General features: G+C 39.9%; 1 protein-coding gene across 2 annotated transcripts in view; it reads right to left on the bottom strand.

Moving 5' to 3' along the window:
• The window catches only part of sap130a (Sin3A-associated protein a), a 78,042-nt gene extending 56,633 nt beyond the window's left edge, over positions 1-21,409 (bottom strand). The window contains exons 1-3 of one of the 2 annotated variants that reach the window (XM_039762710.1): positions 21,329-21,409; positions 16,100-16,204; positions 1,031-1,290 (exon numbers count right to left, since the gene is read on the bottom strand). In XM_039762710.1, the coding sequence (XP_039618644.1) occupies positions 1,031-1,290; positions 16,100-16,193 (354 nt within the window). In that variant the 5' untranslated portion in view covers positions 16,194-16,204; positions 21,329-21,409. Of the gene's footprint in view, positions 1-1,030; positions 1,291-16,099; positions 16,205-19,888; positions 20,111-21,328 lie in introns of those variants that run through there. The other variant, XM_039762718.1, reaches the window with a different exon arrangement.
• Positions 21,410-25,839: the final 4,430 nt, after the last annotated feature.

Genomic DNA, 25,839 nt, shown 5'->3' with positions numbered 1-25,839 from the left:
CAAGCTCCTTGAATAATAGGTCTGCAGTAGGTGCTATTCGCATTACATGTGAGAATACATAATAAAGAAGTATGCTCTGTGACAGATGATCATTCCACCAAAGGCTCCTGCCTTTTGCTTGATGCTCTTGGAATTTTTTCTGAGCCAGAGTATAAATCAAAATTAGACATGCAGTGATCAATAATTATGTGAAATTGAGACAAAGTCAAAAGTAATTGCTTGGATAATTTTGATAATAAAAACACAATACCATAACTAAGAATAAAACAGAATGGTTCTATTCGTATCAGATACCTAGAAAAAAAAGGGAAGGATGATATAGAATAATAATTTGTTACTCAAAATTTCAAGCATTTTCAAGTATCTATACATATGTAAGTTTTATCATTTTAATCACAGGTCTTTTGAAGACCACAGCCTATTCTGGTAGAGCCTAATGCAAAGCCCAAACCAGCTCTAGAAAGGCTACCAGAGCATTGCAGAGCATATTCAAGCAGATAGCCTTGGCATTCCCATTTCACTTTAAAGGATGGAAGACGTATCTCCCAAATTTGCCACTCTCTTCTCTGCTTAACTAAGTTTTTAAAGGTACACCAAAACTGGATTTCTAAGTACATTCTATCATCTTCATCTCTTATTTCTAAACCCTAACTGGTCACTCATCATAACCCCTTTCTGGTTTGATGGTTTGTTTCTATTACTAACCCACTGACTTATTATTGAAATGCAAAATGTTCCCATTGTATCATTTGTGGATAACTATTTCAAATTAATCATTTAAAAGTATTGTAATAAAGAACTTCTGATTGAAATCAGAGATGTATTACAAGTAGGTCAGCATTTATTCAACACTTCATAAGCTTAAAAGCATCTTCATTTTTTAACAACATAGTTAAATTTACTACACCAGATTTTAAACACACGCCTCATTTTCTACTGTAGTGTACATTAAGTTAGTTAGAAAGGTACTGTTCTAAGTTATCATCTGACTCATTAAAAGAAAAACTACCTAGAGATTGCCACTGCTTACCTTCATAACCCCTTCTGGAAAAGACAGAGACATGGCCTGGGTTAGGTGTGCCGGAGGTGCCGTGACAGTTACAGAGGTACCCGATGGCAGAGAATGGTGCTGAGCTAAAGCAAGGGCCTGACCATGTGCCTGAACCTGCGGATAAGGCCGTACCACCACAGTCTCCTGCTTTTCATCTCGAAAAGGAAGGCTACTGCCAGTGGTAGGATTGTGGTCCCGCAAGCTGTGATCAGAGTCTCGAGGGCCTTCTTCTCCGATCCCTATGAAGAAATAAACCAGTTATGTCATTTACAAAGGTATTAAAATTTTTGCCACATGTTTAGCTTTTCCCTCACTTTCAAAAGAATTATGTTGAAAGAGAACTACTGATCACAGTTTCATTATCCAGACTTATCAAGTACAACAATAACATAATTTTGATTTTATGAACATTCATCTCGTCATCAAAATAATTTGGCAGCATGTGTGGCATTTTCAATAACAGAAGTCATATTCTTAGTTAATAGTGTATCTGACAGTTAAAGATTTCAATATGCATTTGAAGACAGCAACTGAGCATACCACAACTACAACTTTATTTTTAATATTAATGTTTATCAATTAGATAACAATTTTAAAAATACTTTCAAAATATACTACATTTTACAGACTAAAATAAGATAACCGACATACAGAGCAGATAGATAAGAAATTCCAAATAATCACATTAGAATTACCACAGCCTACGAAAAAACCCGTAGATCCATCCCACCTTAAATCGCTTTGCACCTCTCCATCAGTGTCTTTTGTCCTGTAAATGTGTCAATAAGCAGAAAGCAGCTAGCAGCCTATTATCACATCCTGTGGTGTAGCGGGTCCACAGCTCACGACAAAAAGGGACACTTTTAAATAATCACCGCGCCGCGGCTTAGCGAGGGGGCATGGTGGTGTGGCTGAAGCGGCTCTTGGGGCGATTCACGGTGTGGGCGTTTCTCACCTAAGTGCAGAGGTGGAAAACTGTCCACATCTGTGATTGTTCCTGGGACTGCTGATTTGCCACAGCTGCCATGCCCTCTCGATTAATAGAATATGCAAGTCGGCTATGGGAGATAAAGGAATGAGAAAGAAAGAAACAGAGGTTGCAGGAGAAGGCAAGAGGCAGGACAGAGAAAGTCGGTGCGGGAGTGCGAGCAAGCAAGAGCAGGCTCGATCAAGACAGAGCAGGCAGCTGGGAGGTGTGCCCATGAGGGGAGTGTTTGGCCAACACTTGAAGGGGCTGAAGAAAGCGGTCGCTCCAGCTGAGTGATTATAGAGCTGGAGTGACCTGTAGAGCAGATGACCGACTGCTGAAAGGAGCGGGAGTCGAGGAGGCTTTGGGTATTGAGTCCCAGTGTGAGCGCCCTGGCCGCTGGAGAAGAAACCCAAATCTCGGTCGGGTTTGGAGCCCCACGTAGCCAGGGATCAGAGGGCTACCGGACCCGTGTGAAAGGCAGCTGTTCCTGCAGGCAATTTTCCTGTTGCGAAGCCCAGATGGGTGAAGCAGGGGAGCCACCAGGTAAAAGACGACACCAGGCTTTGTTGTTTTAAAGGATTGCTTCCTGTGCTATTTTAACCTTGATGATTTTAGAAGATTTTTCTAATGGTATTTTAACCTCCACGTTTCACACTTGTTTTATGGATTATTTATTTGAATCTTTGAAGCACTGCACCTATTTATTTGAACACAGTTTTTGTTGATTGTTTTTAATAAAAGCACTGTACACTTTTGCACCATCCGCTTGCTATGTTGTCGCCCCACTGCTAGGTGACGGGTTCAAGGGCTCCTAGACAGAAGATGGGAGCATGCAACAAACCCGCATCGTCACACATGTTTACCTGCGTGTCAGTTGCTTAGAGTTGTATAGAGTGAGAAGTCAAGCCAAATTACACCTTTTATAAATACTATATCGTTATTTGGAACACATACATTTCAGAAATGTTTTTCATGTTTTAGTAATAATTGACAAAATGTACACATGAAGTGTATAATATGTGAAGCCTAAATTCCAGATATCAAATAAACACTTTCACAAAAAGGTACAAAGAGAACAGAATACCGTAGCGCCACCGAAGCGGTCGTACCAATTGCGTGTCAATGTCGCACCCTAACACGGGTTCTTTTTCTGCAGTTATATTCTTGAATAGAAGCGCATTTGTTCTGTTATATTTGTATCTTTTGTAAAAGTGTTTATTTGATATTTGGAATTCAGGCTTCATATATTATAAACTTCATGTTTACATTTTGTCACTTATTACTAAAACATGAAAAACGTTTCTGTTTTAATGATGTGTTTACATAGATCGTTGAAAACACGGAACACACATGAAATGCATGTGTTCCAAATAACAATATACAAAAGGTGCAATTTTGCTTGACTTCTCACTCTATACAACTCTAAGCAACTAACACGCAGGTAAACAGACTTGAGCTGAGAAAACAGTGCGGCAGTGACAGGGATGTGATAGTAGGCTGCTGGCTGCTTATCAACACATTTACAGGACAAAAGACGCTGATGGAGAGGTGTGAAGCGATTTAAGGTGGGACAGATCTACGAGTTTTTCGTAGGTTCTGGTAATTCTAGTGTTAAAGCATTTTAGCAAAAAGCAAGAGGTTATTGGTCAAGAACTACATGTAAAGGTTTTGATACTCTAACAGAGGGCATGTCCCCAGCTGTGTTCTTCCTCTGAACCTCACAAATCATTCTTGACTGATGCAATAGCTTGCCTGTAACAAGGACCACCAGCAGTATTCCAAAATAACACCTGCATAGTAAACATTTGCCTATATTATATACTAGTAAAATACCCGTGCTTCACAGCGGAGAAGTAGTGTGTTAAAGAAGTTATGAAAAAGAAAAGGAAACATTTAAATAATAACGTAACATGATTGACAATGTACACACATACTGTATACATATACACACATACATATATACATATACACACCTCAAAAGAATTAAAAGAACACTTTTTAATCAGAGTATAGCATAAAGTCAATGATACTTATGGGATATTGATCTGGTCAGTTAAGTAGCAGAGGGGGTTGTTAATCAGTTTCAGCTGCTGTGGTGTTAATGAAATTAACAACAGATGCACTAGAGGGGCAACAATGAGATGACCCCCAAAACAGGAATGGTTTAACAGGTGGAGGCCACTGACATTTTCCCTCCTCATCTTTTCTGACTGTTTCTTCACTAGTTTTGCATTTGGCTACAGTCAGTGTCAGTACTGGTAGCATGAGGCGATACCTGGACCCTACAGAGGTTGCACAGGTAGTCCAACTTCTCCAGGATGGCACATCAATACGTGTCATTGCCAGAAGCTTTGCTGTGTCTCCCTGCACAGACTCAAGGGCATGGAGGAGATTCTAGGAGACAAGCAGTTACTCTAGGAGAGCTGGAGAGGGCCATAGAAGGTCCATAACCCATCAGCAGGACCAGTATCTGGATGAGCACTGCCAGAGCCCTACAAAATGACCTCTAGCAGGCCACTGGTGTGAATGTCTCTGACCAAACAACCAGAAAGACTTCATGAGGGTGACCCAAGGGCTCCATGTCCTCTAATGGGCCCTGAGCTCACTGCCCAGCAGCATGCAGCTCGATTGGCATTCGCCATAGAATACCAGAATTGGCAGATGCACCACTGGTGCCCTGTGCTTTTTACAGATGAGCACGTGACAGAAGTGAAAGGGTCTGGAGAAGCCATGGAGAACATTATGCTGCCTGTAACATCATTCAGCATGAGCAGTTTGGTGGTGGGTTAATGATTGTCTGGGGAGGCATATCCATGGAGGGTCACACAGACCGCTACAGGCTTGACAAAAGCACCTTGGCTGCCATTAGGTATCAAGATGAAATCCTTGGACCCATTGTCAGACCCTATGCTGGTACAGTGGCTCCTGGTGCACGACAATTCCTGGCCTCATGTGGTGAGAGTATGCAGGCAGTTCCTGGAGGATGAAGGAATTGATACCATTGACTGGCCACCACACTTTCCTGACCTAAATCCAATAGAACACCTCTGGGACATTATGTTTTGGTCCATCCAATGCCACCTGGTTGCACCTCAGACTGTCCAGGAGCTCAGTGATGCCCTGGTCCAGATCTGGGAGGAGATCCCCCACAACACCATCTGTCATCTTATTAGAAGCATGCACCGATGTTGTCAGGCATGTATACAAGAACACAGGGGCCATACAAAGTGCTGCGTACAATTTTGAGTTGCTGCAATTAAATTTTGGCAAAATGGACTAGCCTGCCACATAATTTTTTCACTCTGATTTTTGGGGCGTCTTTGAATTCAGGGCCCTGTAGGTTGATCATTTTCATTTCCATCAAACGATGTGGCATCCTTTCGTTCCTAACACATTACCCAGTCTATATCAGTATAGATATCCAGGAGGATTTCTTTTTCCCCATTGAGATCTGATGTGTTTTCAAAGTGTTCCTTTAATTTTTTTGAGCAGTTTATATATGTTTAATACTATATAATATATACATATACACACGTAACTCCGCCTCCCACTGGCATCAAGCAGAAGTCTATTATAGTATATGGACGAAAAAGTAGGTTCCAGTTATGACCATTACGCGTAGAATTTCGAAATGAAACCTGCCCAACTTTTGTAAGTAAGCTGTAAGGAATGAGCCTGCCAAATTTCAGCCTTCTACCTACACGGGAAGTTGGAGAATTAGTGATGAGTCAGTGAGTGAGTGAGGGCTTTGCCTTTTATTAGTATAGATCAGGCAGACCACCAAACCTCATAAAGACTAAGGGTTCAAAGCCTATAAAACTCACTTAAAGTATGTACAACTAGGAATTGTGAAAGACACACATTTTAGATACAGTGCAGTCACACTGTTCTTTAAGATCACCAGGATTTAACATTTACAAAAGCCATACACCGTACATGCATAACTAGTTATGCTGAACTTCCATGCAGTTTTCATACATAGAAGACCACTGCTACTGGGTGTGACATTTATTTGTTATAAAAATAAAATAAGTCCAGAAGCTACCTTGGATTTACCTAAATATATCATGGTAGGCTCAAGAGCACATGTCTGAAGTATAGCAGATAAGCAGCTGTTTTAAACAGTCACAGAGAAAAAGGGACATTTTTGCAAGTGGAATTACATACAAATAGAATTTCTAGATCAGGGCTATACAAGTAGTCTTCCAAATCAGCAGCTCATTTAGGTACAGATTAAAAGTGAAACAAATAATCTCAGTTTCAATTCAGAAGTCAAATTTGACATTATAGCCCAATTTCTGCTTCAATAAAATAAATGGATGGAAAGCTTCACTTTCCTAATAAAAATTTGACATTTCTTCATAATGCAACAGAATGTACTGCATGATGTTCAATGAATCCCTTCAATCTATAAATGATTTTAACTAGCACTAAGTTGGCGTAGTATGATTTCACAGACAATCATAGAGTTCCATTTGAATCAGATGATCATACAATTGTGCAAGTTTCCCGGCAGTAAAATATAAACAGAAAACAAAAGGAAGAAATTAAAGTTACTTATGCCTTAAGAGAGGTCTCCTAACATGCTCATCTACTTTCCCTGAAAACATCACAATAAGCAAAAACATTTTTAGCTGATGCCCAACAGTGAACCTCAGGTCCAGAGCCTTAGCACCACTGCACTAAATAGGGAACCCTGATAATCAGAGTCCTTAATTTTTAAGATTTTACATTCTACCTTCTCCACCATGACAGCAGAAAGAGAGAAAAAAAGGTATAAATGCTTGGGGGGGGAAAAAAAGAATAAAGAAGTGAAATGAACCTTGAAACCGTAAAGCCATTTTAAACTGCAATTAATTGTATGTTCTTATTTTGTTACTTAGAAATGACCTATAACACTGAGAGACAGCTTTCACAAAGGGACTCTCCAACTGAGATCTAGAATGGATAACCAATATCTCTGACCAAAACATTAAATGGGATTTTTCTTTCAGCGAAGATCAGAAAGATACTTAACTTTTTCTTCAATAATTAGTTCTTTCCCAAACCCTACCACCATCATAAATGGTTGTGTGTTTAATGCCAAGGATAAGCCTAATATAATGTATGCAAAGGAATATCAACATCTGGGAGTCAAATTTTCAATTTCCATAACCAAACTGATAATTTCTTAATTAGCCCTCTACCAATTGGTCTACCATCAATAGTCAAGATCTTAAAGGGTGGGTTTGGATTTGATGTGGCAACATCACCTCATTGAATAATTTAAAAGTTAGGCGAATAACCTATTCACCTTTTAGTTCCTCTGGCCAGCCATTACAATACTGAGATAAGTGCCTTATCATTCCAGCCTGCTTCTACTAAAAGCATGCCAAACAGTACAATACAGTTCCCAGTAGACATATTTCCTTGCTTTAGGTTTAATAGGCTATAAGTTGATATTGCCTCTCTTTCAGAACAATCAAAGATTGAATAGAATTCTTGCAAAAATCACTTTATGCTGGTTAAGCAAGGATTATTTCTCTCCATCATGTATGTGGTTCATTCCTATATACTGGTGCTGCACCAGCTCTCTCTGTAGTTTATTGAAGGAAAGTGCCAAATTCAACTACTATTGTTTTATCCTGCAAGGATTCAGCATCACAATGACAACTGCACAACATGACTTCAACAGGAAGATGTTAAATATATATATATATTAATATATATATATATATACACACAGTGGGTATAGAAAAGAAACTCCCCATTCCAAATATTCCCATTTTTTTGCTTTACAGCCTTAAATGAAAACACACAAACCAATATTTTTCTCAGTTTTACTTACTCAATGCAATCTATAAGATCCAAGTGAAGGATAACACAGCTACAGCTCAGAAGAATTTAAAAAAATAAACAAGAAATACTGGAGATTAATAAAGGGTCACCCCGGGTCACCCCCAAAGAATATTTGTAAACACAATCAGGTGTAAATAACCACCAATACAATTGATCACAGGTGGAAGCGAGCATCCATGGTCTGCAATAAAAATAAGGGTGATTAGTGAAGCATAAAAACAGCTGTTCCTGGAGCATTCCCTTGCTTGGTAGTGCAACTGACAGCAAACAACAGACTATGGGTGGCAAACACTTTTCAAAAGATTTTAGGGATAGAGTTGTGGAAAGATATAAGGCAGGAGATGGATACAAAAAAAAGCTCTAAGGTTTTATCAATCCCAAGGAGCCCAGTAAAGTCCATAATAAAGAAGTGGCAAGTGTTTGGAACCAGTAGGACCCTCCCTGGATCCGGTCGTCCCTCCAAACTGGATGGAAGAGCAAGGAGGAAACTGGTAAGAGAGGCTGCCAACAGGCCAATGGCCACTTTGAAGGAGTTACAGAGGAGTTGCAAAGAGTGGTCATTGTGTGCATGACACAACAATTTCACTGTGGGTTGTTCGGGAGGGTCGCAAGGAAAAAGCCACTTCTCAGAAAGGCCACATTAAAGATCGTTTGAGCTTTGCCAGAATGCACCTTGAAGATTCTGATGCCAAGTGGAAAAAAGTCTTATGGTCAGATGGGACCAAAATCGAGCCATATGGCCTCAATACCAAACAGTACACTTGGTGGAAATCCAATGTAGCTCACCATCCACAACAAAACATACCTACAGTAAAGCATGGAGGTGGCAGCATCATGCTGTTGGGGGTGTTTCGCTCCCGCAGGGCCAAGGGCTCTCATTAGGGTAGGAAGAAAACTGGATGGGCAACATACTGTCACATTCTTGAGGAAAACCTGATACCCTCTACCAGAAAGTTGAAGATGGGCAGAATGTTCACCTTTCAACCAGACAATGACCCGAAGCACACAGCAAAATTGACCACACAGTGGCTGAAGGAGAAAAAGTGAATGTCCTCGTGTGGCCCAGTGTCCAGACCTAAATACCATTAAAAATCGGTGGAAAAATTTTAAGATAGCAGTTCACCAACACTCACCATCCAATATCATCAAATTAACAGTTATGCAAAGAACAGTGAGCAAATATTGCTCAATCTAGATGTGCAAAGCTGATACAGAAGTATCCTAACAAACTCAAGGCTGTCATTAAAGCAAAAGGCAGTTCAACAAAATATTGACATTGGGGGTGATCTTTATTAATCTCAGTATGTCTTGTTTTTTTTCTGAACTGTAGCTGTGATATCTTTCACTTGGATGTCATAAGTTGCAGTGAGTAAGTAAAGCTGGGAAGAAATATTTTTTGTGTGTGTTTTCATTGAACGCTGTAAAGCAAACAATTGGATGATTCTTTAATTCAGTTGATTGGACACGATTTGGAAAGGCACACACCTGTCTATATAAGGTCCCACAGCTGACAGGTCACGTCAGAGCACAAACCAAGCATGAAGTCAAAGGAATTGTCTGTAGACCTCCGAGACAAGATTGTCTCGAGGCACAAATCTAGGGAAGGTTACAGAAAAATTTCTGCTGCTTTGAAGGTCCCAATGAGCACAGTGACCTCCATCATCCGTAAGTGGAGGAAGTTTGAAACCACCAGGACTCTTCTTAGAGCTGGTCGGCCATCTAAACTGAGCGATCGGGGGGTTAGGGAGAAGGGCCTTAGTCAGGGAGGTGACCAAGAACCCGATGGTCACTCTGTCAGAGCTCTGGTAGAGTGGCCAGACAGAGGCCACTCCTTAGAAAAAGGCACATAGCAGCCCGCCTGGAGTTTGCCAAAAGGCACCTGAATGACTCTCAGACCATGAGAAACAAAATTCTCTGGTCTGATGAGACACAGATTGAACTCTTTGGTGTGAATGCCAGGCGTCACGTTTGGAGGAAACCAGGCACCGCTCATCACCAAGCCAATACCATCCCTACAGTGAAGCATGGTAGTGGCAGCATCATGCTGTGGGGATGTTTTTCAGCGGCAGGAACTGGGAGACTAGTCAGGATAAAGGGAAAGATGACTGCAGCAATGTACAGAGACATCCTGGATGAAAACCTGCTCCAGAGCGCTCTTGACCTCAGATTGGGGTGACAGTTCATCTTTCAACAGGACAACAACCCTAAGCACACAGCCAAGATATCAAAGGAGTGGCTTCAGGACAACTCTGTGAATGTCCTTGAGTGGCCCAACCAGAGCCCAGACTTGAATCCGATTGAACATCTCTGGAGAGATCTTAAAATGGCTGTGCACCAACGCTTCCCATCCAACCCGATGGAGCCTGAAAGGTGCTGCAAAGAGGAATGGGCAAAACTGGCCAAGGATAGTTGTGCCAAGCTTATGGCATCATATTCAAAAAGACTTGAGGCTGTAATTGCTGCCAAAGGTGCATCGACAAAGTATTGAGCAAAGGCTGCGAATACTTACGTACTTGCTATTTCTCAGTTTTTTTATTTTTAATAAATTTGCAAAAACCTCAAGTAAACTTTTTTCACGTTGTCATTATGGGGTGTTGTGTGTAGAATTCTGAGGAAAAAAATGAATTTAATCCATTTTGGAATAAGGCTGTAAAATAACAAAATGTGGAAAAAGTGATGTGCTGTGAATACTTTCCAGATGCACTGTATGTATGTATGTATATATAAAATTTGAATTATTTAAATCAATATACCAAAAAAATATATTTATGCAAAGTCATACCTTTTTTTTTAAGAAGTGGAAGGAATGTGTGATATTATTTTAAAGCCTGCATTTTTTTTTTTTTTTTAAAAACTGATACCAATTTAGCTAGAACACCTGACACTTATCACTCAACAGTTACTTGTAACTTTATTTCTAGGGGTGTGAGAAGTGAATTTAAGAAACAAAAAGAACAAGATGGCCTATTTAAATGGGGAAAAAAAAAAATCAGACTGAATGGCAATATGAAACATAAGAACCATTAATTCAGCTTTATGTTTTCCATCCATCCATCCATTATCCAACATGCTATATCCTAACTAAAGGGTATGGGGATCTGCTGGAGCCAATCCCAGCTAACACAGGGTGCAAGGCAGGAAACAAACCCCGGGCAGAGCACCAACCCATCGCAGAGCTTTACGTTTTGTGGTAATTAAATCAAATTTAACTTATACTTACACCAAGAAAATGGATAAGCATCAGATGGAGTTCAGGTAGCTTGCTTTGAATGCTGGAATAATGTTTGTGAAAAATGTGCAATTGTAAGTTACAGACTGAAATGTATAAGAAAGAAGTTATGGAGCTTTATTTGTAGAACATAAAATATATGAGAAAAGAGGAAAATTGCTATAGTGCTATTTTTTTTTTGTTTGCTGCTTTGACTTTTGTCTGTTTTTTTTTTTTTACCATTATTTTATGACGGGTGTCACCCCAACTAACTAGAAAACAGGACTGTTTGTACGGAAGGGTAGTCGCCTGGATTGCAGACTGGAGCAGTCTGGTTTTAGACCGAAGAACTCTACCACATCCTGGCACTGAGGGTTTCACCAAGCACAAATGCGAATATCAACACAGCTTCTCTGCAGCATTTGACCGAGCTGATCGGACTGCCCTGTGGGACATCCAGAAAAATCGCAGGATTCCCCCAGAGTTGCTGGATATTTTGGCAGCCCATACACTGGTACTATTAGCACCATGCAGAGTGAAGGTGCAAACACTTCTTTTTTCTCGCCACTTGATTCTGTGAGTCAGGAGTGTGTTCTTGGTCCTACTTTGTTCAATGCTTGCATGAACTGGGTACTGGGCACTGTTATGGGGTTCAGTAGCTGTGGGGCATCCTTTTGGTGAAGAAAAATTCACCAATGTTGACTTTGCCGACGATGCTGTGATCTTAGCAGAGTCAATGGAGGCTCTGATTGGGGCTCTTGAGAGACTGAGCATCTGGATTTGCAAGTTATCATAGATAAAAACCAAGATCCAGGCCCTTAATGACCTCTTGGGCATAGCCATCAGCAATGTGTCTGTCTGCAGAGAGAATGTTGGCCTCATTGAGAGGTTTAGTTACCTTGCCAGCAACATTCATTTCTATGGTAACTCTTCCTATGAAGTCAGTAGATGGACTGGGAGAACACGGTGAGGCACTGGAAAGGGGTGCGTGGCACTCCTGATATCTCTGCAAAAGGACGAAGGTCCAAGTCTTTAGAGTCCTGGGGCCTCATGTACTAAACAGTGCGTACGCACAGAAATGTTCAATAAGAACTTTTCCATGTTCAAAGCGTGATGTATAAAACCTACACTTGGCGTAAAGCCACGCACTTCCTCACACATGGTCATACGCAAGTTCTCCGCCCGGTTTTGCAGACTGGCGGCACCCAGCGTCAAAGCAATGCTACTGTTCCTGTGTGGTTACACCTTATTTTCCTGAAGCGGCTTTATAAATACACTAAAACTAACCACATATTGTTTATTAGTGTAACGCATCCGATTGCAATTAACTTGTAACAATATAATGGTCCAGGGAATAGCCATAGTATTCCAAATACCATAACTGCTTTAGCATTGTTACTCTAACTGCACCTTCTTTTTCTTCTTTCAGCTCCTCCCATTAGGAGTTGCCACAGCGGATCATCTTTTTCCATATTATTCTCACTGCACCACTCGGAGTATTTATATCACTGTATCTGAGAGTGAATCACAGCAGCAACTGATCGGAAAGAGAATTATCGGTATACAGCTTCAAACACACATTGCCTCACCCACGGCAAAACGTTTCAAAGCCTTTCCTGTACGGACCTCGCGGTTCAGAAACAGTTTCATCCCAAGAATTAAACGCACTCAATCAAGTGCTCCTTGTAGAATTGTTTGTATTTATAAGTACAATCACCTCACTGTAAACTTGCACTACAGTTATAATATCGCATAACCTGAGACACTTTATAAAGCACATATTTACATATGGTGACGATATCATTTTTAAAGGTGAAATGCAGCAAAATATGTTTATTATATTATACAGATAAAACTTTAACTTCATTTAAATAATCTATATTCTTCACTGGGAGTGTCGTGAAGGACAGAATAATTAAACATGTACTACGAAGATATTTCAATGTTCCTTAAACGTTTTGAAGAATCGGCACTCTAAGCTTACCGATGGCTTAACTTCTATTACAGAGCTGATTGTGTGGTGATTGGGTATTTGGGGAAAGAAAAGCAAGGTCTGCAGTGGCGGCTACACCAGTATATATTGAATATAAAACAGAAAGAGAAAATAACACAGCTAAAAATGCAGCGACAAATTTCGGCAAAAGTTAAATGCTTGTGTCATGAGCACGAGGCGGCTATGCAGTGTCTGCAACGGACGTGACCATCCACCATGCATAAATTACCTTACTGACATTGGCGGGCGAAGGAGCCACCGATTCTTCCTCTGCCCAGTGCCACCACAAGCCTAGAGCTGCCCCCGAGTACTGCTGCAATAAATTATTTCATCGAAGGTTGCACACAATCACTGCGCCGTGAAACACATGTTTAATAACGTGCTTTAACTACTATCATCATAAAAATGATATCACGTATACATCTCAGTATTTTATTTATTCAGAGAGCGGTAATATCCAATGTAATGGATTCTGTGTCCAGTTGGAGGAAGAGAGCTGGTTTAAGAAGCAAGTAGTGATTCACACACATAGAGCACATAGAAGATCAAATACAAAACAAAGCATTTAACGTGCTACTTTAATTACGATGTGATTTGAGAAACTGGTTAAACGATTTTAAGATGAAGTTTATGAGGTTCTAATTTAATGACAAAATAAACTACTTGATTAAAGTGGAAATGTCGAGATTGAAGTTGACATTTCGTGCCTTTTCCCCCACTGTGTGCCTTTTTTTCTCTGTACCCTAATAAGCTTTCATATGACACTCAGACAGTGGGTTACAACTCTCCTTTTCACGGCAAGTTTGATATGCGACTTCTTTTTTTATTTCCAGCACTGTGCGATTTTGTGAACGTGAGCTTTCAAGTTTCTCCAACACGCTATGTCACTCGATCAACTTCCTTTTGTTGATTATACCACGGTTTATTTGAACAAATAGTATGTTTTTCCTTTGCCTCCACTTGGTATTCGCTGAAATTCTTATATTTTTCCCCATGCTTTTCCCATTGTCTTTTCACAGAAGGCTGAGCTTAAGGGCGATTTATATTCATTTGCATATTCAAAGAGGCGTAATTCTGGGAGGAGTTGAGGCGTTACATAAAGCGCATGCACGAGCGTTACTTTTCACGCTGATCAGGATTTATGTAGCGCAAGAACGTGGAAGTTGGAGTACGCACAGATTCCTGCATCTGGATTTTTCTGTGCATAAGCACATTTCGGCTTTTGTGCTTACGCCATGTTATAGTGAGAGTTCTACGCACGGCATTAAACATGAGGCCCCTGTTTCGCCCCGACTTGCTATATGGTTACGAGACATGGATGCTATCCAATGACCTGAGGTTAAGACTGGACTCATTCGGTACTCTCTCTCTCTCTGCAGAATCCTTGGGTACCACTGGTTTGACTTTGTGTCAAACAGGCAGTTGCTTGTGGAGTTCCAAATAGGGGAGCGTTAGTCACAACACTACGGTCATGTGGCACAAGTCCCTGAGATTGATCTGGCTCACAGCAGCTGGACCAAACCAAGAGGACTCCCATGTAACATGTGGCTGTAGCAGATAGATGGTCATTTTCAGAGGGTGGGAATGGACCATGCGTCTGCCTTGGGGCGGGTTCCAACCAGGATACTAAGCAGTTTTGTAATGAGGTGGGTGTGGCAACGCGCTATACCAATGCATGCTCCCAACTACTTTCCACTCAGCAGGACATCTACAGTATGTCTGTCAACTGCTTTAACATTGGCCTACAGTATATGTAGTACTTATTAGCAGCTTTCTTTTCCTATTTTTAACCTATTTTAAATCACATTACACATACAAATAAAGGATTATTCCTCAAATCAAAGCAAATACAAAAAGGGTTTAGAAAAGGCATTTTAAATAATAATGTATTTAGGACTTTTTTATTATATGTATGAGAACATTAACTCAAAACAAATCTATAACTGTGAAGTCACCATGGTTTCATTTAGGCATTCGCAGGTTAGTTCAGGCTTCTTGAATAAAGCAGAAACCAGCCAAGCTATAAAAACCATGGCTTGTTCATACAACCTTTGGGGGAAAAGATGTAATGGGGAATAAAACAGGAATGAAGCTTAGTCTATTTCCACTTGATTCCTGGTACTGTTGTAAAAGTAGAATAGTTTTTCAGTTTTGCTCTGAACTGTGAGTTATATAAAAATATTATGAGTGAGTGAATAAATAGTAAATACTATGTATATTCTATATATTAAATATATTAATACTATGTATATAATATATGTTTTACCAACTAAATATAATAAAATTACACCTCTGCTTAGCTCTGCTTAAATATGAAAACACTTTAAATGGTTCAAAGTCTGAACTGTGTGGCTAAATCGATCATCATATACTATGGAATATGAACATGCTTTTGGGCAAAGCAGACTGTAAAATGCATAATGGATGTAGGATAACAGGAAAGTAAACTCCATCTGTACTTTTAACACCTGCATTAGTTGTTTTTGAATAAATGATGCTGAACAGTATATTTAAATGATAAATATTTCAATTCTTGAGTTACCAGAACAATTTGTAAGTACAATTTGTGGAAATATAACACTTACTACTTTGGTACATACATACCAATTTTTTCATGCTTACATAATACTAAGTAACAATTGGTTTAATCAACTGAGAACACAGCAACATAAATGAAGGTAGCGCAACTATGTGACTAATCAATTAGTCTGACTCACCTCCAAACTGGAAGATTTCAGGTTTTAATGCCATCATTGGTACATGCTCTTACTCCTGCAAGTTGCTGACAAAACTGACATACCATTTCACTGGTAATGTCCAACTATACAGGAAGCAGTTTACAACAACATTGTTATGAAACCTGGGATGAAAACCAGAAAATAACCTGGAACAAAAGTGAAATACCTCCAAAAGCAGTCAGTCATCGATTCAAACGTACTTATAAGAAACCAGCAGTTGGTACCTAACCAAACCTAGGGAGGAAGGAATTACAAAGTTCTACAGTCAGGCAATGCCATCTTCCGGGAGTTTGTTTGTTACCTGTATTAGTCTGGTTTGTGCTGCTGCCTGTTGCTTGTACTTGAGCAAGGCCAGTAGTAGGTACCCCTGGCCTTGAAAATTGTTGGGAGCTCATTGTTGGGAAACCTGAAAAACACAAGGGTTAAACAATACATGAGCAACAGCTATAGCAGATTCAGTCACTTCATTTAGTCTGCTATTTATTGCATTGGCTATCTAATACTTTAATACTGAGGAAATCCTAAACCTCCTTATCATGACTAACCAAACTTAAAAATATCTCAGCATTGTGGCAGAAATCAAAAGGTAACAACCACAAGAAATATATTATGTATCGCTTAGCAGTGGCCATTTTTGAGTCTTCTCAATGTTTCACAAGTGTGATGTACGTGCCCCGAGTATACATGCCCTTTAATAACTCAGTTACTCACAGAAACCTAGGTTTCTTTGCAAGTAACGTGAATACTTGGCCATGCAAGACCTTAACCAGGTTACACTTAAGGATTTTGCAATCTGCACATGTCCGTTTGCGTGCTCATGTGTTAGCTTAATACACTCTTTCAGCGGCCACAGACAGACAAAGTTTCGGAGGAAAATGCTCAGGCAATCACGTTATTCCTTCTTCCGATTGAAATATTCTGTTTCAATATTTCAGAAATTGCTAAAGTTATTCTGATGAGCTAAATTTGGAGTGCTAACATGTGCCTTACATAATAATTCTTTGCATTTATATAGCGCTTTTCTCACTACTCAAAGCGCTCAGCAATTGCAGGTTAAGGGCCTTGCTCAAGGGCCCTACAGAGCAGAGTCCCTTTTGGCATTTACGGGATTCATAGTACGGGATACATAGGTTACTTTAAAAATTAATTGGACTATGACTAACAAAATACATAGTTTATTGAAATAAAAATACCTGTTATTATAATCCCAGCAGTGCTGGTTAGTAAGGCAAGAAGCACATATATCAGTATGCCGATCCTTTGCAGGGCTTAATCACACAGTCATGCAGAAAACAGTGTGCTGTGTGCAATCCAGCAACAGAAACTGTGTGTCAGTTTTGTTTTAATCCAGCTATTTGCTTTAGATATAGTATGCTGAAACAGTGTGATCGGGTGATACTGTGGCCAGTATTCATGCACTGAATCATTGGTGGCTCAGGTTTAGAATGTAAAAAGAGGATGAATATGATTTACTTCACACCACATGAAAAATTAAATGTATTTATAAAACAAAAGAAAATAATGTCAGGCTTAATGTTAAAGTGTTTCAAAAAAGCTGGGCATATACAAGATCTAGTAGTATATAATATTATTTAATTTTGATATATAGGCTCGGTAAAATTAATTCAAACTGCATGAAACAAATTAAATTTTTTCACACAAAATTCTAGACAAAACCTTTCGCCTTGTTAGATTGAGCTTATATTGTGAATAAGATATTTTAACTTGAATATCAGAAAATGGATAAAACAAGAAATGAAAAAACAGAAATCCCACCTTCAAACCCCCTTCATATGATACTGAAACACCATTGTGACAAGTTGGCTCAGCTCATAATTTCTAATAAGCCAGTGTAGGCAATATTAAGCTTTGTGCTTTTGTGTCCAATGCTTTTTAAAAAAATAATGTTTCCTTAACAATGAAACGTGTGAGAATGTGTTTCTGATCAATTCACACAAATCTGGTTTAGGGTTTTTTTTTTAAATTACTAAGATATGACAGATGAACAAACTCACAAGAAAGATCGACATTTACATTGTTTACAGTTGTCCAAGTTCACATTGCTGTGACATCGTGATGTTCGGCAAATAACCTCTACAGCAGTAAAATAGCAACAATCATACTGCACAAAAGATGCATACATAGGAGGAAAGACTCACACTGTCTAGTCACTAATGCAGCCTAATGATAGTTCATATGATTCAGGAATAAAACTGTACATTCATTCACTCATTTTCATCACCTTAATCCAAATCAGCAAGACGGAGTCTACTGGATGCAAGGACAAGCCCGACTCTGGATGAAACACCAGGGATAGATATTGTTACCTGTTAAAAAGTAGTGGAACTAAACTTTGCCTATTATTTAAATAAATTTTCTACTACTAAAATAAAGGGTCAATGCTACCAATGTGAAGGGAATGGAAAAAAAAAGAATTACAACAAAAGGCTAAGCTTCTATTCAAAATTCTTAGTAATTTGATATTAAGCAACTTATGGTTCAAAAGACTGGACAAGAAAAATAAATATTGACCACTATGAAAGCAGTTGGTTCTAGAATCTTTGTGTCATAAGCAACCTAACAAATTCCACTGAAGTACTGTAGCAATTTTATAAATTTGGACATTTTTTTTTTTTTGCCATTGTATCAGAAAAAGAAAAACAAGCACACTGGAAATAATCAATAGATATCACGTCTCAATCAACAGGAGTAAAGTGGATAGACACTGACTAAATATATGACAGCACATCCTAAACAAAAGGGACCAATCTTGGACCCATCTTCAAGTGACATAAACTGCAGAACTCTAAAAAACATTACACTGGTAATGGATCCAGAAGTGTCCAATTTTACAACTCTGTAAGTAAGTAACAGATTTCTAAAGATGATTATACATGGGAGAGTAAACTGAAGTGGTGCACATTTGTTTTAGAAATGCTCTGTCCTGTAAACCCTGGCGGATTTGATATGTGCATTGTTAGAAACGCTTGATGGATTATTTTTAACATTTAGGCTATGTTTATAACTTACAAAAATGGAAACTAATTTGTTCTAGTCAACTGTAAAGTCCCTCAGAATAGCTCACACCACATAAAGCAGGGCATAAAATGAAGATTCATTGAATAATTAACCTTATTTCCATTCAATAAAAATATTTTATTTCTCGCTTAACATGCTGTGTACACAACTGGGATTGGGTAGCCAGCCACCAAGGCGGTTTGGTAATGACGGTTGATTTATTACATCATTGGTCTCCAAATTTGTCCTCAAACCTAATGAAAGCTGCCATAGCAAAACTGGCAGTGTTATTAGGACACAGTGTTCAGTCGCTAACGAATGAATGCAACTAGATAACATTTTGACATCGTCCGTAAAAACATAAAAAAAAACCAATACGTAAAAACGTATTTTAATCCAAAATTGAATTTTCTGGTATCTTTACTGATAGGGAGAATTATGACTCTGCGAAAAGTCGGTAATGCATGCTTATGGAGGTTGAAGTTCCTTGCGAATACCATGCGATACGATGTTACTCGAAAGGCAAAGCTCTGAATGACCTGTAGTCTGCAAGCGCGTAAAGGGATCTCCGTTTCTAAAATGAAACGATGAAAGCGAACCTTTGTCAACTATCCTCTTTACTGAGCTACAGGCAGTTTGGAGCTTGATTTTTAATATTCTTTCGTGGGTCGGGGAGGGGGGTGACTGGTGTTGGTATTAGTATTGATATGCCAGACAACACACAATGCACTTATGCCTGCGATAATCAGGTCGATCCACTAGAAACAAAAAGCTGCAAGACTGTCAGTCACAATCACTCGCGAAACACAATAATATCTGCCTTGTTGACTGATGGATTTTGCAAATCAGAAAGTCAGTAAACTGAACAGTCCTGGAACAAGAGAGAGGATACCGACGCTCCAACACAGACCTATCAATAGCGGCCATCCATAATAGGAAACACTCGATATGCTGCAGGAAAGCACTCGACCACCGAATGCCACTGTCAGAACTATTCATTCCATTCTTTCCTTTAACCATTTTAACACGGAGATACGGAGTGACCAACTCCCAGGTGCATCGGCTCCCTTACCCAGCTGATCCCTCGACTTCTTCACCGGGAAGCACACATTCGACCACTGTAGTAAAGGCACAAAGAAAAGGTAGATGATATTCTCGAGCAGATCCAGGCAACTGTTTTCGAATTCTGCCACTTTCCTTCTTCCTCAGCTGCCCTTACATGCGTTTCAATAACCATACATAAGGCAGGCCTTGCTCGCTACCGCTGAGCTTCAGCAAAGGAGGGCGCCTCAGAGAATCACAAGCTCCACCCCCACTCCATCAGTAAGCCCTCCAATCACAGGATGAAGAAAGCGCAACATTGGAGGGAATTTTATTGGCTTCTCTGACTGATAACTTAAAAGATCGGCCTTCTACATGCTGCGTGACCAATCAGCGTCCACTTTAAGAGAAAAACCGTACGTATGTCCAATGGGATTTTGAATCAGTTCTGCGAGTTCCGGGATGAGGGATTTACGGGGCAGAATTTTTAAAATGCATGCTGGCTTACAAAACTGCAGGAAAACAGACAAGGAGCAGCAACAAAAGAACATATATTATGCAACAGTACTTCCCTAACGACAAACAATTATGTGATAAAAGACATGGCGCTCAATCTAAAAAACGCGCCCTTTTATTTTGCAATGCACAGGAGAAGCGCGAAGACAACTAGCACGTAAAAGTACTTTTCAACAAACACGAATAGTAGGTTTGTTATATTATCCATCCAGGCGTGCTACACATAACAGTAGCACTGTTAAACGTGGATCAAGGGTAAACAGAAGCGAAGTCATGGTCAATAGGCGTGAACAAAGCAACGTCATCTCGCCCCCTCCCTCCCTCTCCTCAAGGGGTTCGCTTGAGTCAGCCCTTTCGATTGACACATACGACCGTCTTTTCTCTCATTTCTGGTAACAGTGAAGAGATCGGTTAACTGTACACACAGGTGGCTAACACCAAGGCGCCAAACTTGAAAATAGTATCTAGAATCTTAGCATTTAACAAGGTACAGCAAGGGATAAGCACTTACCGATAGTAAATGCACAGAGCGAGGACGAGTAAAGTATGCGTTTAAATATTATGCAAAGAACTATCTTAACACTACATTTATTTTAATGAGTGCTTCCACTCACTTAAGATCGCGTTGTGGATGTACGACATAAACACACAAAGAGAGTTAGGTTGTGAAGACAACCGTACGATTCGGCACTTGGCTGCGCCCAACATCAGGAGACCACTATCTTGCCGAAATTCATTATAGAACAATTTCTTTACATTTGTACCCTTTAAGAAGCTTGGCTCTATCTAGAACAAGTTACTCAAAGTGGCCCAGCATGCGTGTACAGGCGGTATACGCGTACGCCCAGGTTGTTCATATGCAGTAACTGCAGTTCAGATAATCGGAAAATGCTATACATATACTGACACAAGAATGTAGGCATACAAAATAACACTTGCAAGCGTTCAAGAGTACCTTTTTATCTTGCTGTCAGCAGCTCCGTATTTATTTTCCTGTACTGAATGTGATCGTACTCTTCCGGTGCTTTCACCAAACCTCCCGCTCCCCACGTGACATGTACTCGCTGTAGGTTATTGGTTGTTAACTCGTTACCCGGGTAACCACACTCAATACAGCCACGACGATTGAATACTCCGCGAGATAGCCTCCCACATGTTTACGCAAAACTAGGAAAGTACTTTGGGAATTGTAGTTCTTTATTAACTGCTCGCCTCAATAACGTCCGGTAGTTCCGTTTTCTGAATGTTTATTTGGATAGCGGCATTTCCGCTTTCAATTTTGGACCCATGTGATTTACTTAAAAATGAGTAACGTTTAACGCGTCTGATCGTTATAGAAGTTTATCGATTTCATGAACACAAAATACATTCCCCTTCTACCGTTAGTACTCGTTAAACAATCATTCTTAACTTTTAGAACTCACGAAGAGCCACTTCGTTTTAATATACTCTTACTCATTGTAAAAGTCCATGGAAAAAGTATGTATTGCTGTAGCAGACGGGTTCAGAGAGTATTGGGATCTACCGTCATGAAGGTACTGTTTCGTCGTTTCAAGTCTCCCTACGATTTTCATTTGTCAACGTATAATACGAAATTAAACTGTCGAAGTCTTTAAAGTTTTTGAAAACAAAGTTTATTTACAGTTAGTTCCTCCTGACTCCACAATGCCGTTTGCCACGGAGCGGCGCATACAGCCCTTAACAGAACCACTGGGAGTCATTTGTGGTTGGCTCCAACACATTGCTGACCAGAAAAAGAAACAATTATTCTATGGCAGATCTTTGGGAGATCTACATTTTGGGTTGTTTTTTTTTTTTGTAACCTATAAATCTATTAAGACTGATTTATTTTTCTTTTGATTTTTTGTTATTTTCCATCTTTTATTAAATCTTTTGTAATGTTAATTCATTTTCTTAATTTCATTTTTTTTCTCTGTTGCGTTTGTTAAGAATTTAACATCATTTCACATTCTGGACAACAACTTTTCCTGAACTGTTCTGTAAATAAATTGATTCATTTGAGCCTGCCCCTGCGTGAGGTATTCAACAATGCTGTCTAAGGATTAGCTCATGTATACTAAACCATATGAATTAGAAGCTCATGGTATTTGTGATTTGCAATGAATGTTCATTGTTCAGCACCAAGTGAGCATGGATGCTACAAACCACAACATAGAATATCCTGCTATCACTGAATTTCTAATGCTAAGGTACAATATGTAATGTTGTTTTGTCAGCATATACCATGGCCTGTCTTCTATATTTGTCTAAGTGAAGAGATGTACTTTAGAATCCCTTAATGGCATGTCATCTCTCAAAGATGACCCAAGGTCTGGGTGGCATTTAACGCTGATTATTGGTGAAAATGTTGCCACTGTGTAGATAATCATAAAGGGGGAATTAAAAGAAGATGATGCATGAGATAGCAGACACTATAAGCATTAGTTTTGGGACAGTTCTTCATGAACAATTAAATATGAGCTGTTGGGTGCCCAGAATGTTGACCCTGGAAAAAAATCATCAGAAGTACTTCAGAACTAAGGATGGATCTTGGATAAATCTCTATGACTTATGTCCAAGCAATAGTCAAAATCTGGAAATATGGGGGCTTTCCAAAACCAAAAAAACTGAGGTGGAAGTCAGAGTTTACCAGATCATATCTATTTTCTATGATGCTGAGGGTGTAGTTTATATTGATTTTATGACTATAAATTCTTGCTTATCCAGTGCATATTATGTTGATTTGCATTGGTGTTTGCAGCAGTCATTCAGAGAAAAGAAGCAAGGAAAACTGCTACCTGTTTCCTTTGTGCTTCATGACAATGCCTATCTTTGGGTTGCAAAAGCTTCTCTGTATAGTAGACCCAAAGAAAGGGCACCACTTGCACAATCCATTCCCTACTGTGAACGGCTACCTTCATAGGACACCCCGTGCCAATGCTGTAGGCAATACACCAGTTAAAGAAAACTACATTTGCATTTACATTTATTTGCTTGCCAGACTCTTTTATCCAAAGCGACGTACAGAAGAGTTAAACATAATCAAGTAACATTAGGCTAGGGCCTGTTTTTTCAGCAAGTGTAATAAGACAGGTAACACAAGTTAATTGCCACAAGTGAAAGGATGTAATAATTAATAATTTACAATCATAAATTAACAATCAATAGAGCAATTAAACTTAATATAATAACAAATCACCAACAATATGAAAGATTACAGGGCAAAGGTTTTTTTTTCAATCAATTATTACAACATTCACAGGACAGATGGATTTTCAGTTGCTTCTTAAATACATTGAGGGAGTCAGCAGTTCAGATGGAGGAGAGCAGCTCATTCAATCAACTAGGAACTACAGTATACAGGAAAAGAGTCTGGATTGAGAGATGACACCATGCAGAAGTGGCGTCACCAGTCAGTGTTCACTGTCAGACCTGAGTGAGCAAGAAGAAGTATAGTACTTCATCAGTGTCTCCATATACTCAAATGCTGACCCATAGGCAAGCATCAGGGAAATGAACTTAATGCATGCTGCTACTGGAAGGCAATGTAGAGATTTAAAATATAAAATAAGTTTAAATATAAGATGAGCTGCTGTATTCTGGACCATCTGCAGTGGCTTGATAGCACACAGGGGTACTCCTGCCAGACATGTGTTGCAGTAGTCCATATGCAACAAGACCAAAGCCTGGACCAGAGGCTGCATATTCAATCAGATAAGGTCTGATCTTGCAGATGTTGTACAGTGTGAACCTGAATGGACGAGAAACAGTAGAAATGTAATCAGAAAAAGATAACTGCTCATCAATCACCACCCCAAGATTGTGTACTGACTTGGCAGGTGATAACAACAGTGAGCCAAGCTGTACAGAGGTGGGAAGGGAAGTTAAACAGATTGGCTGGTTCTGATCACAAGAACCTCAGATTTTGCCAGGTTGAGCTGTATATGGTGGTCCTTCATCCAGGTTGAGATATCAGTAAGACATGCAGAGACGCTAGCTGATACCGTGTTGTCCTCAGGCGGGAATGACTGTGTAGCATCAGCATAGGACTAATAAGAGAACCCATGGGATTGGATGATGGAGCCCAGCGAGGTGGTATACAGAGAGTAAAGTAAAAGATCCAGCACCAATCCTTGGGGCACCCATGTGCATATCTGATGCACCCTTGACAACTCACCTCGCCAGAACACAGTGTAGGATCTACCAAGAAGTAGGACTCAAACCATATGAAAACAGTCCCAGTGATGCCGAGGTCAGAGAGGTTGGCACAAAGGATATCGTGGTTGACCCTGTTGAAGGCAGATGAGAGATCTGGAAGTATTAGGACCAATGATATGTTGGTAGTTCTAGCAAATTATAGCTTGTCAACCATAGTCAGTAGAGCCGTCTCAATCAAGTGGTTCCTCTTGAAGCCAGACTGGTTGGTATAGAGCAGTTCATTCTGTACAAGGAAGGAAAAGACCTGGTTAGAAACAGCACATTCAACTGTTTTGGAAAGAAAATAAAGGAGAGACTGGCCTGTAATTGTTAACTTGGGATGAACTGAGTGTTGTTTTTTAGAGAAGCGGGGTTAGCAGAGAGTGTTTGAAGATAGTAGGAAATGTGCCTGAGCTGAGTGAAGTGTTCACGATGTATGTAATCACAGAAATGAGAGAATGGGAGATGGCCAGAAGGAGATGTGATGGGTTAGGGTCAAGTAGACAGGTAGTGGGCTGTTTGGAAAGGAGGTCGGAAACATCAGTGGCAGAGAGTGGAGAGAATGTTGGGTGATGCTTGGGAGGAGGCATAATGGGTGGCATTTAGGGTGAGAACTGATTGCTGATAGCAGCCACTCTATCCTAACAAAAGGAGGCAAAGTCATTAGGAAACAGGAGTTTTGGGGGTGGAGAAGGGTAAAGAAGGGAGATGAAAGCGGAGTACAGAGAGCATGTGTCAATGGTTCTATTAATTCAGGTCTGATAGAACCTTGCCTTAGCGTTGATAGTGGCAAAAGAATAGAGTGCAAGAAGAGATTGTTGCTTTTCTATGCCTGTCTGAGCCTTTGACTTCCTCCATTTCCTTTTGGCTGTTTTGAGTTTGGTCTGTTGTTTGTGGAGTGCTTCAGCAATCCAGGGACAGGAGTGTCTTTCGTGTGCAGGACTGGATGATAGAAGACAAACATTGTCAAGATAGGAGTACAGAGTCCTGTACTATAGGGTAGGAGGATGGAGAGCAGAGGATACTATGGAAGAGGTGATGGCAAAAGGGTACAGTGAGGGGAGGAGAAGAGTGAGAAGTGGGAAGCATCATAGGAGTGACAGTTGCATTTGTGGGAGTACAGTAACATGAGAGAATGACTTTAAGAAGATTGCCAGCCTTGTGAGTCGGTGGGATGTGGAGCTGTGTGGTATTGAGGGAGAAAAGAAGAGCGAGGAAGTCAGCAGCAGGAGAGTTGTCCAGGTGGATGTTCAAGTCCCCAAGAATTAG

Source organism: Polypterus senegalus, chromosome 1, assembly GCF_016835505.1.
Source record: "Polypterus senegalus isolate Bchr_013 chromosome 1, ASM1683550v1, whole genome shotgun sequence".
NCBI classification, from domain to species: Eukaryota; Metazoa; Chordata; class Cladistia; order Polypteriformes; family Polypteridae; genus Polypterus; species Polypterus senegalus.
The sequence above is the reverse complement of the archived record's forward strand: the minus strand, read 5'-3'. Positions and strand labels throughout refer to the sequence as shown.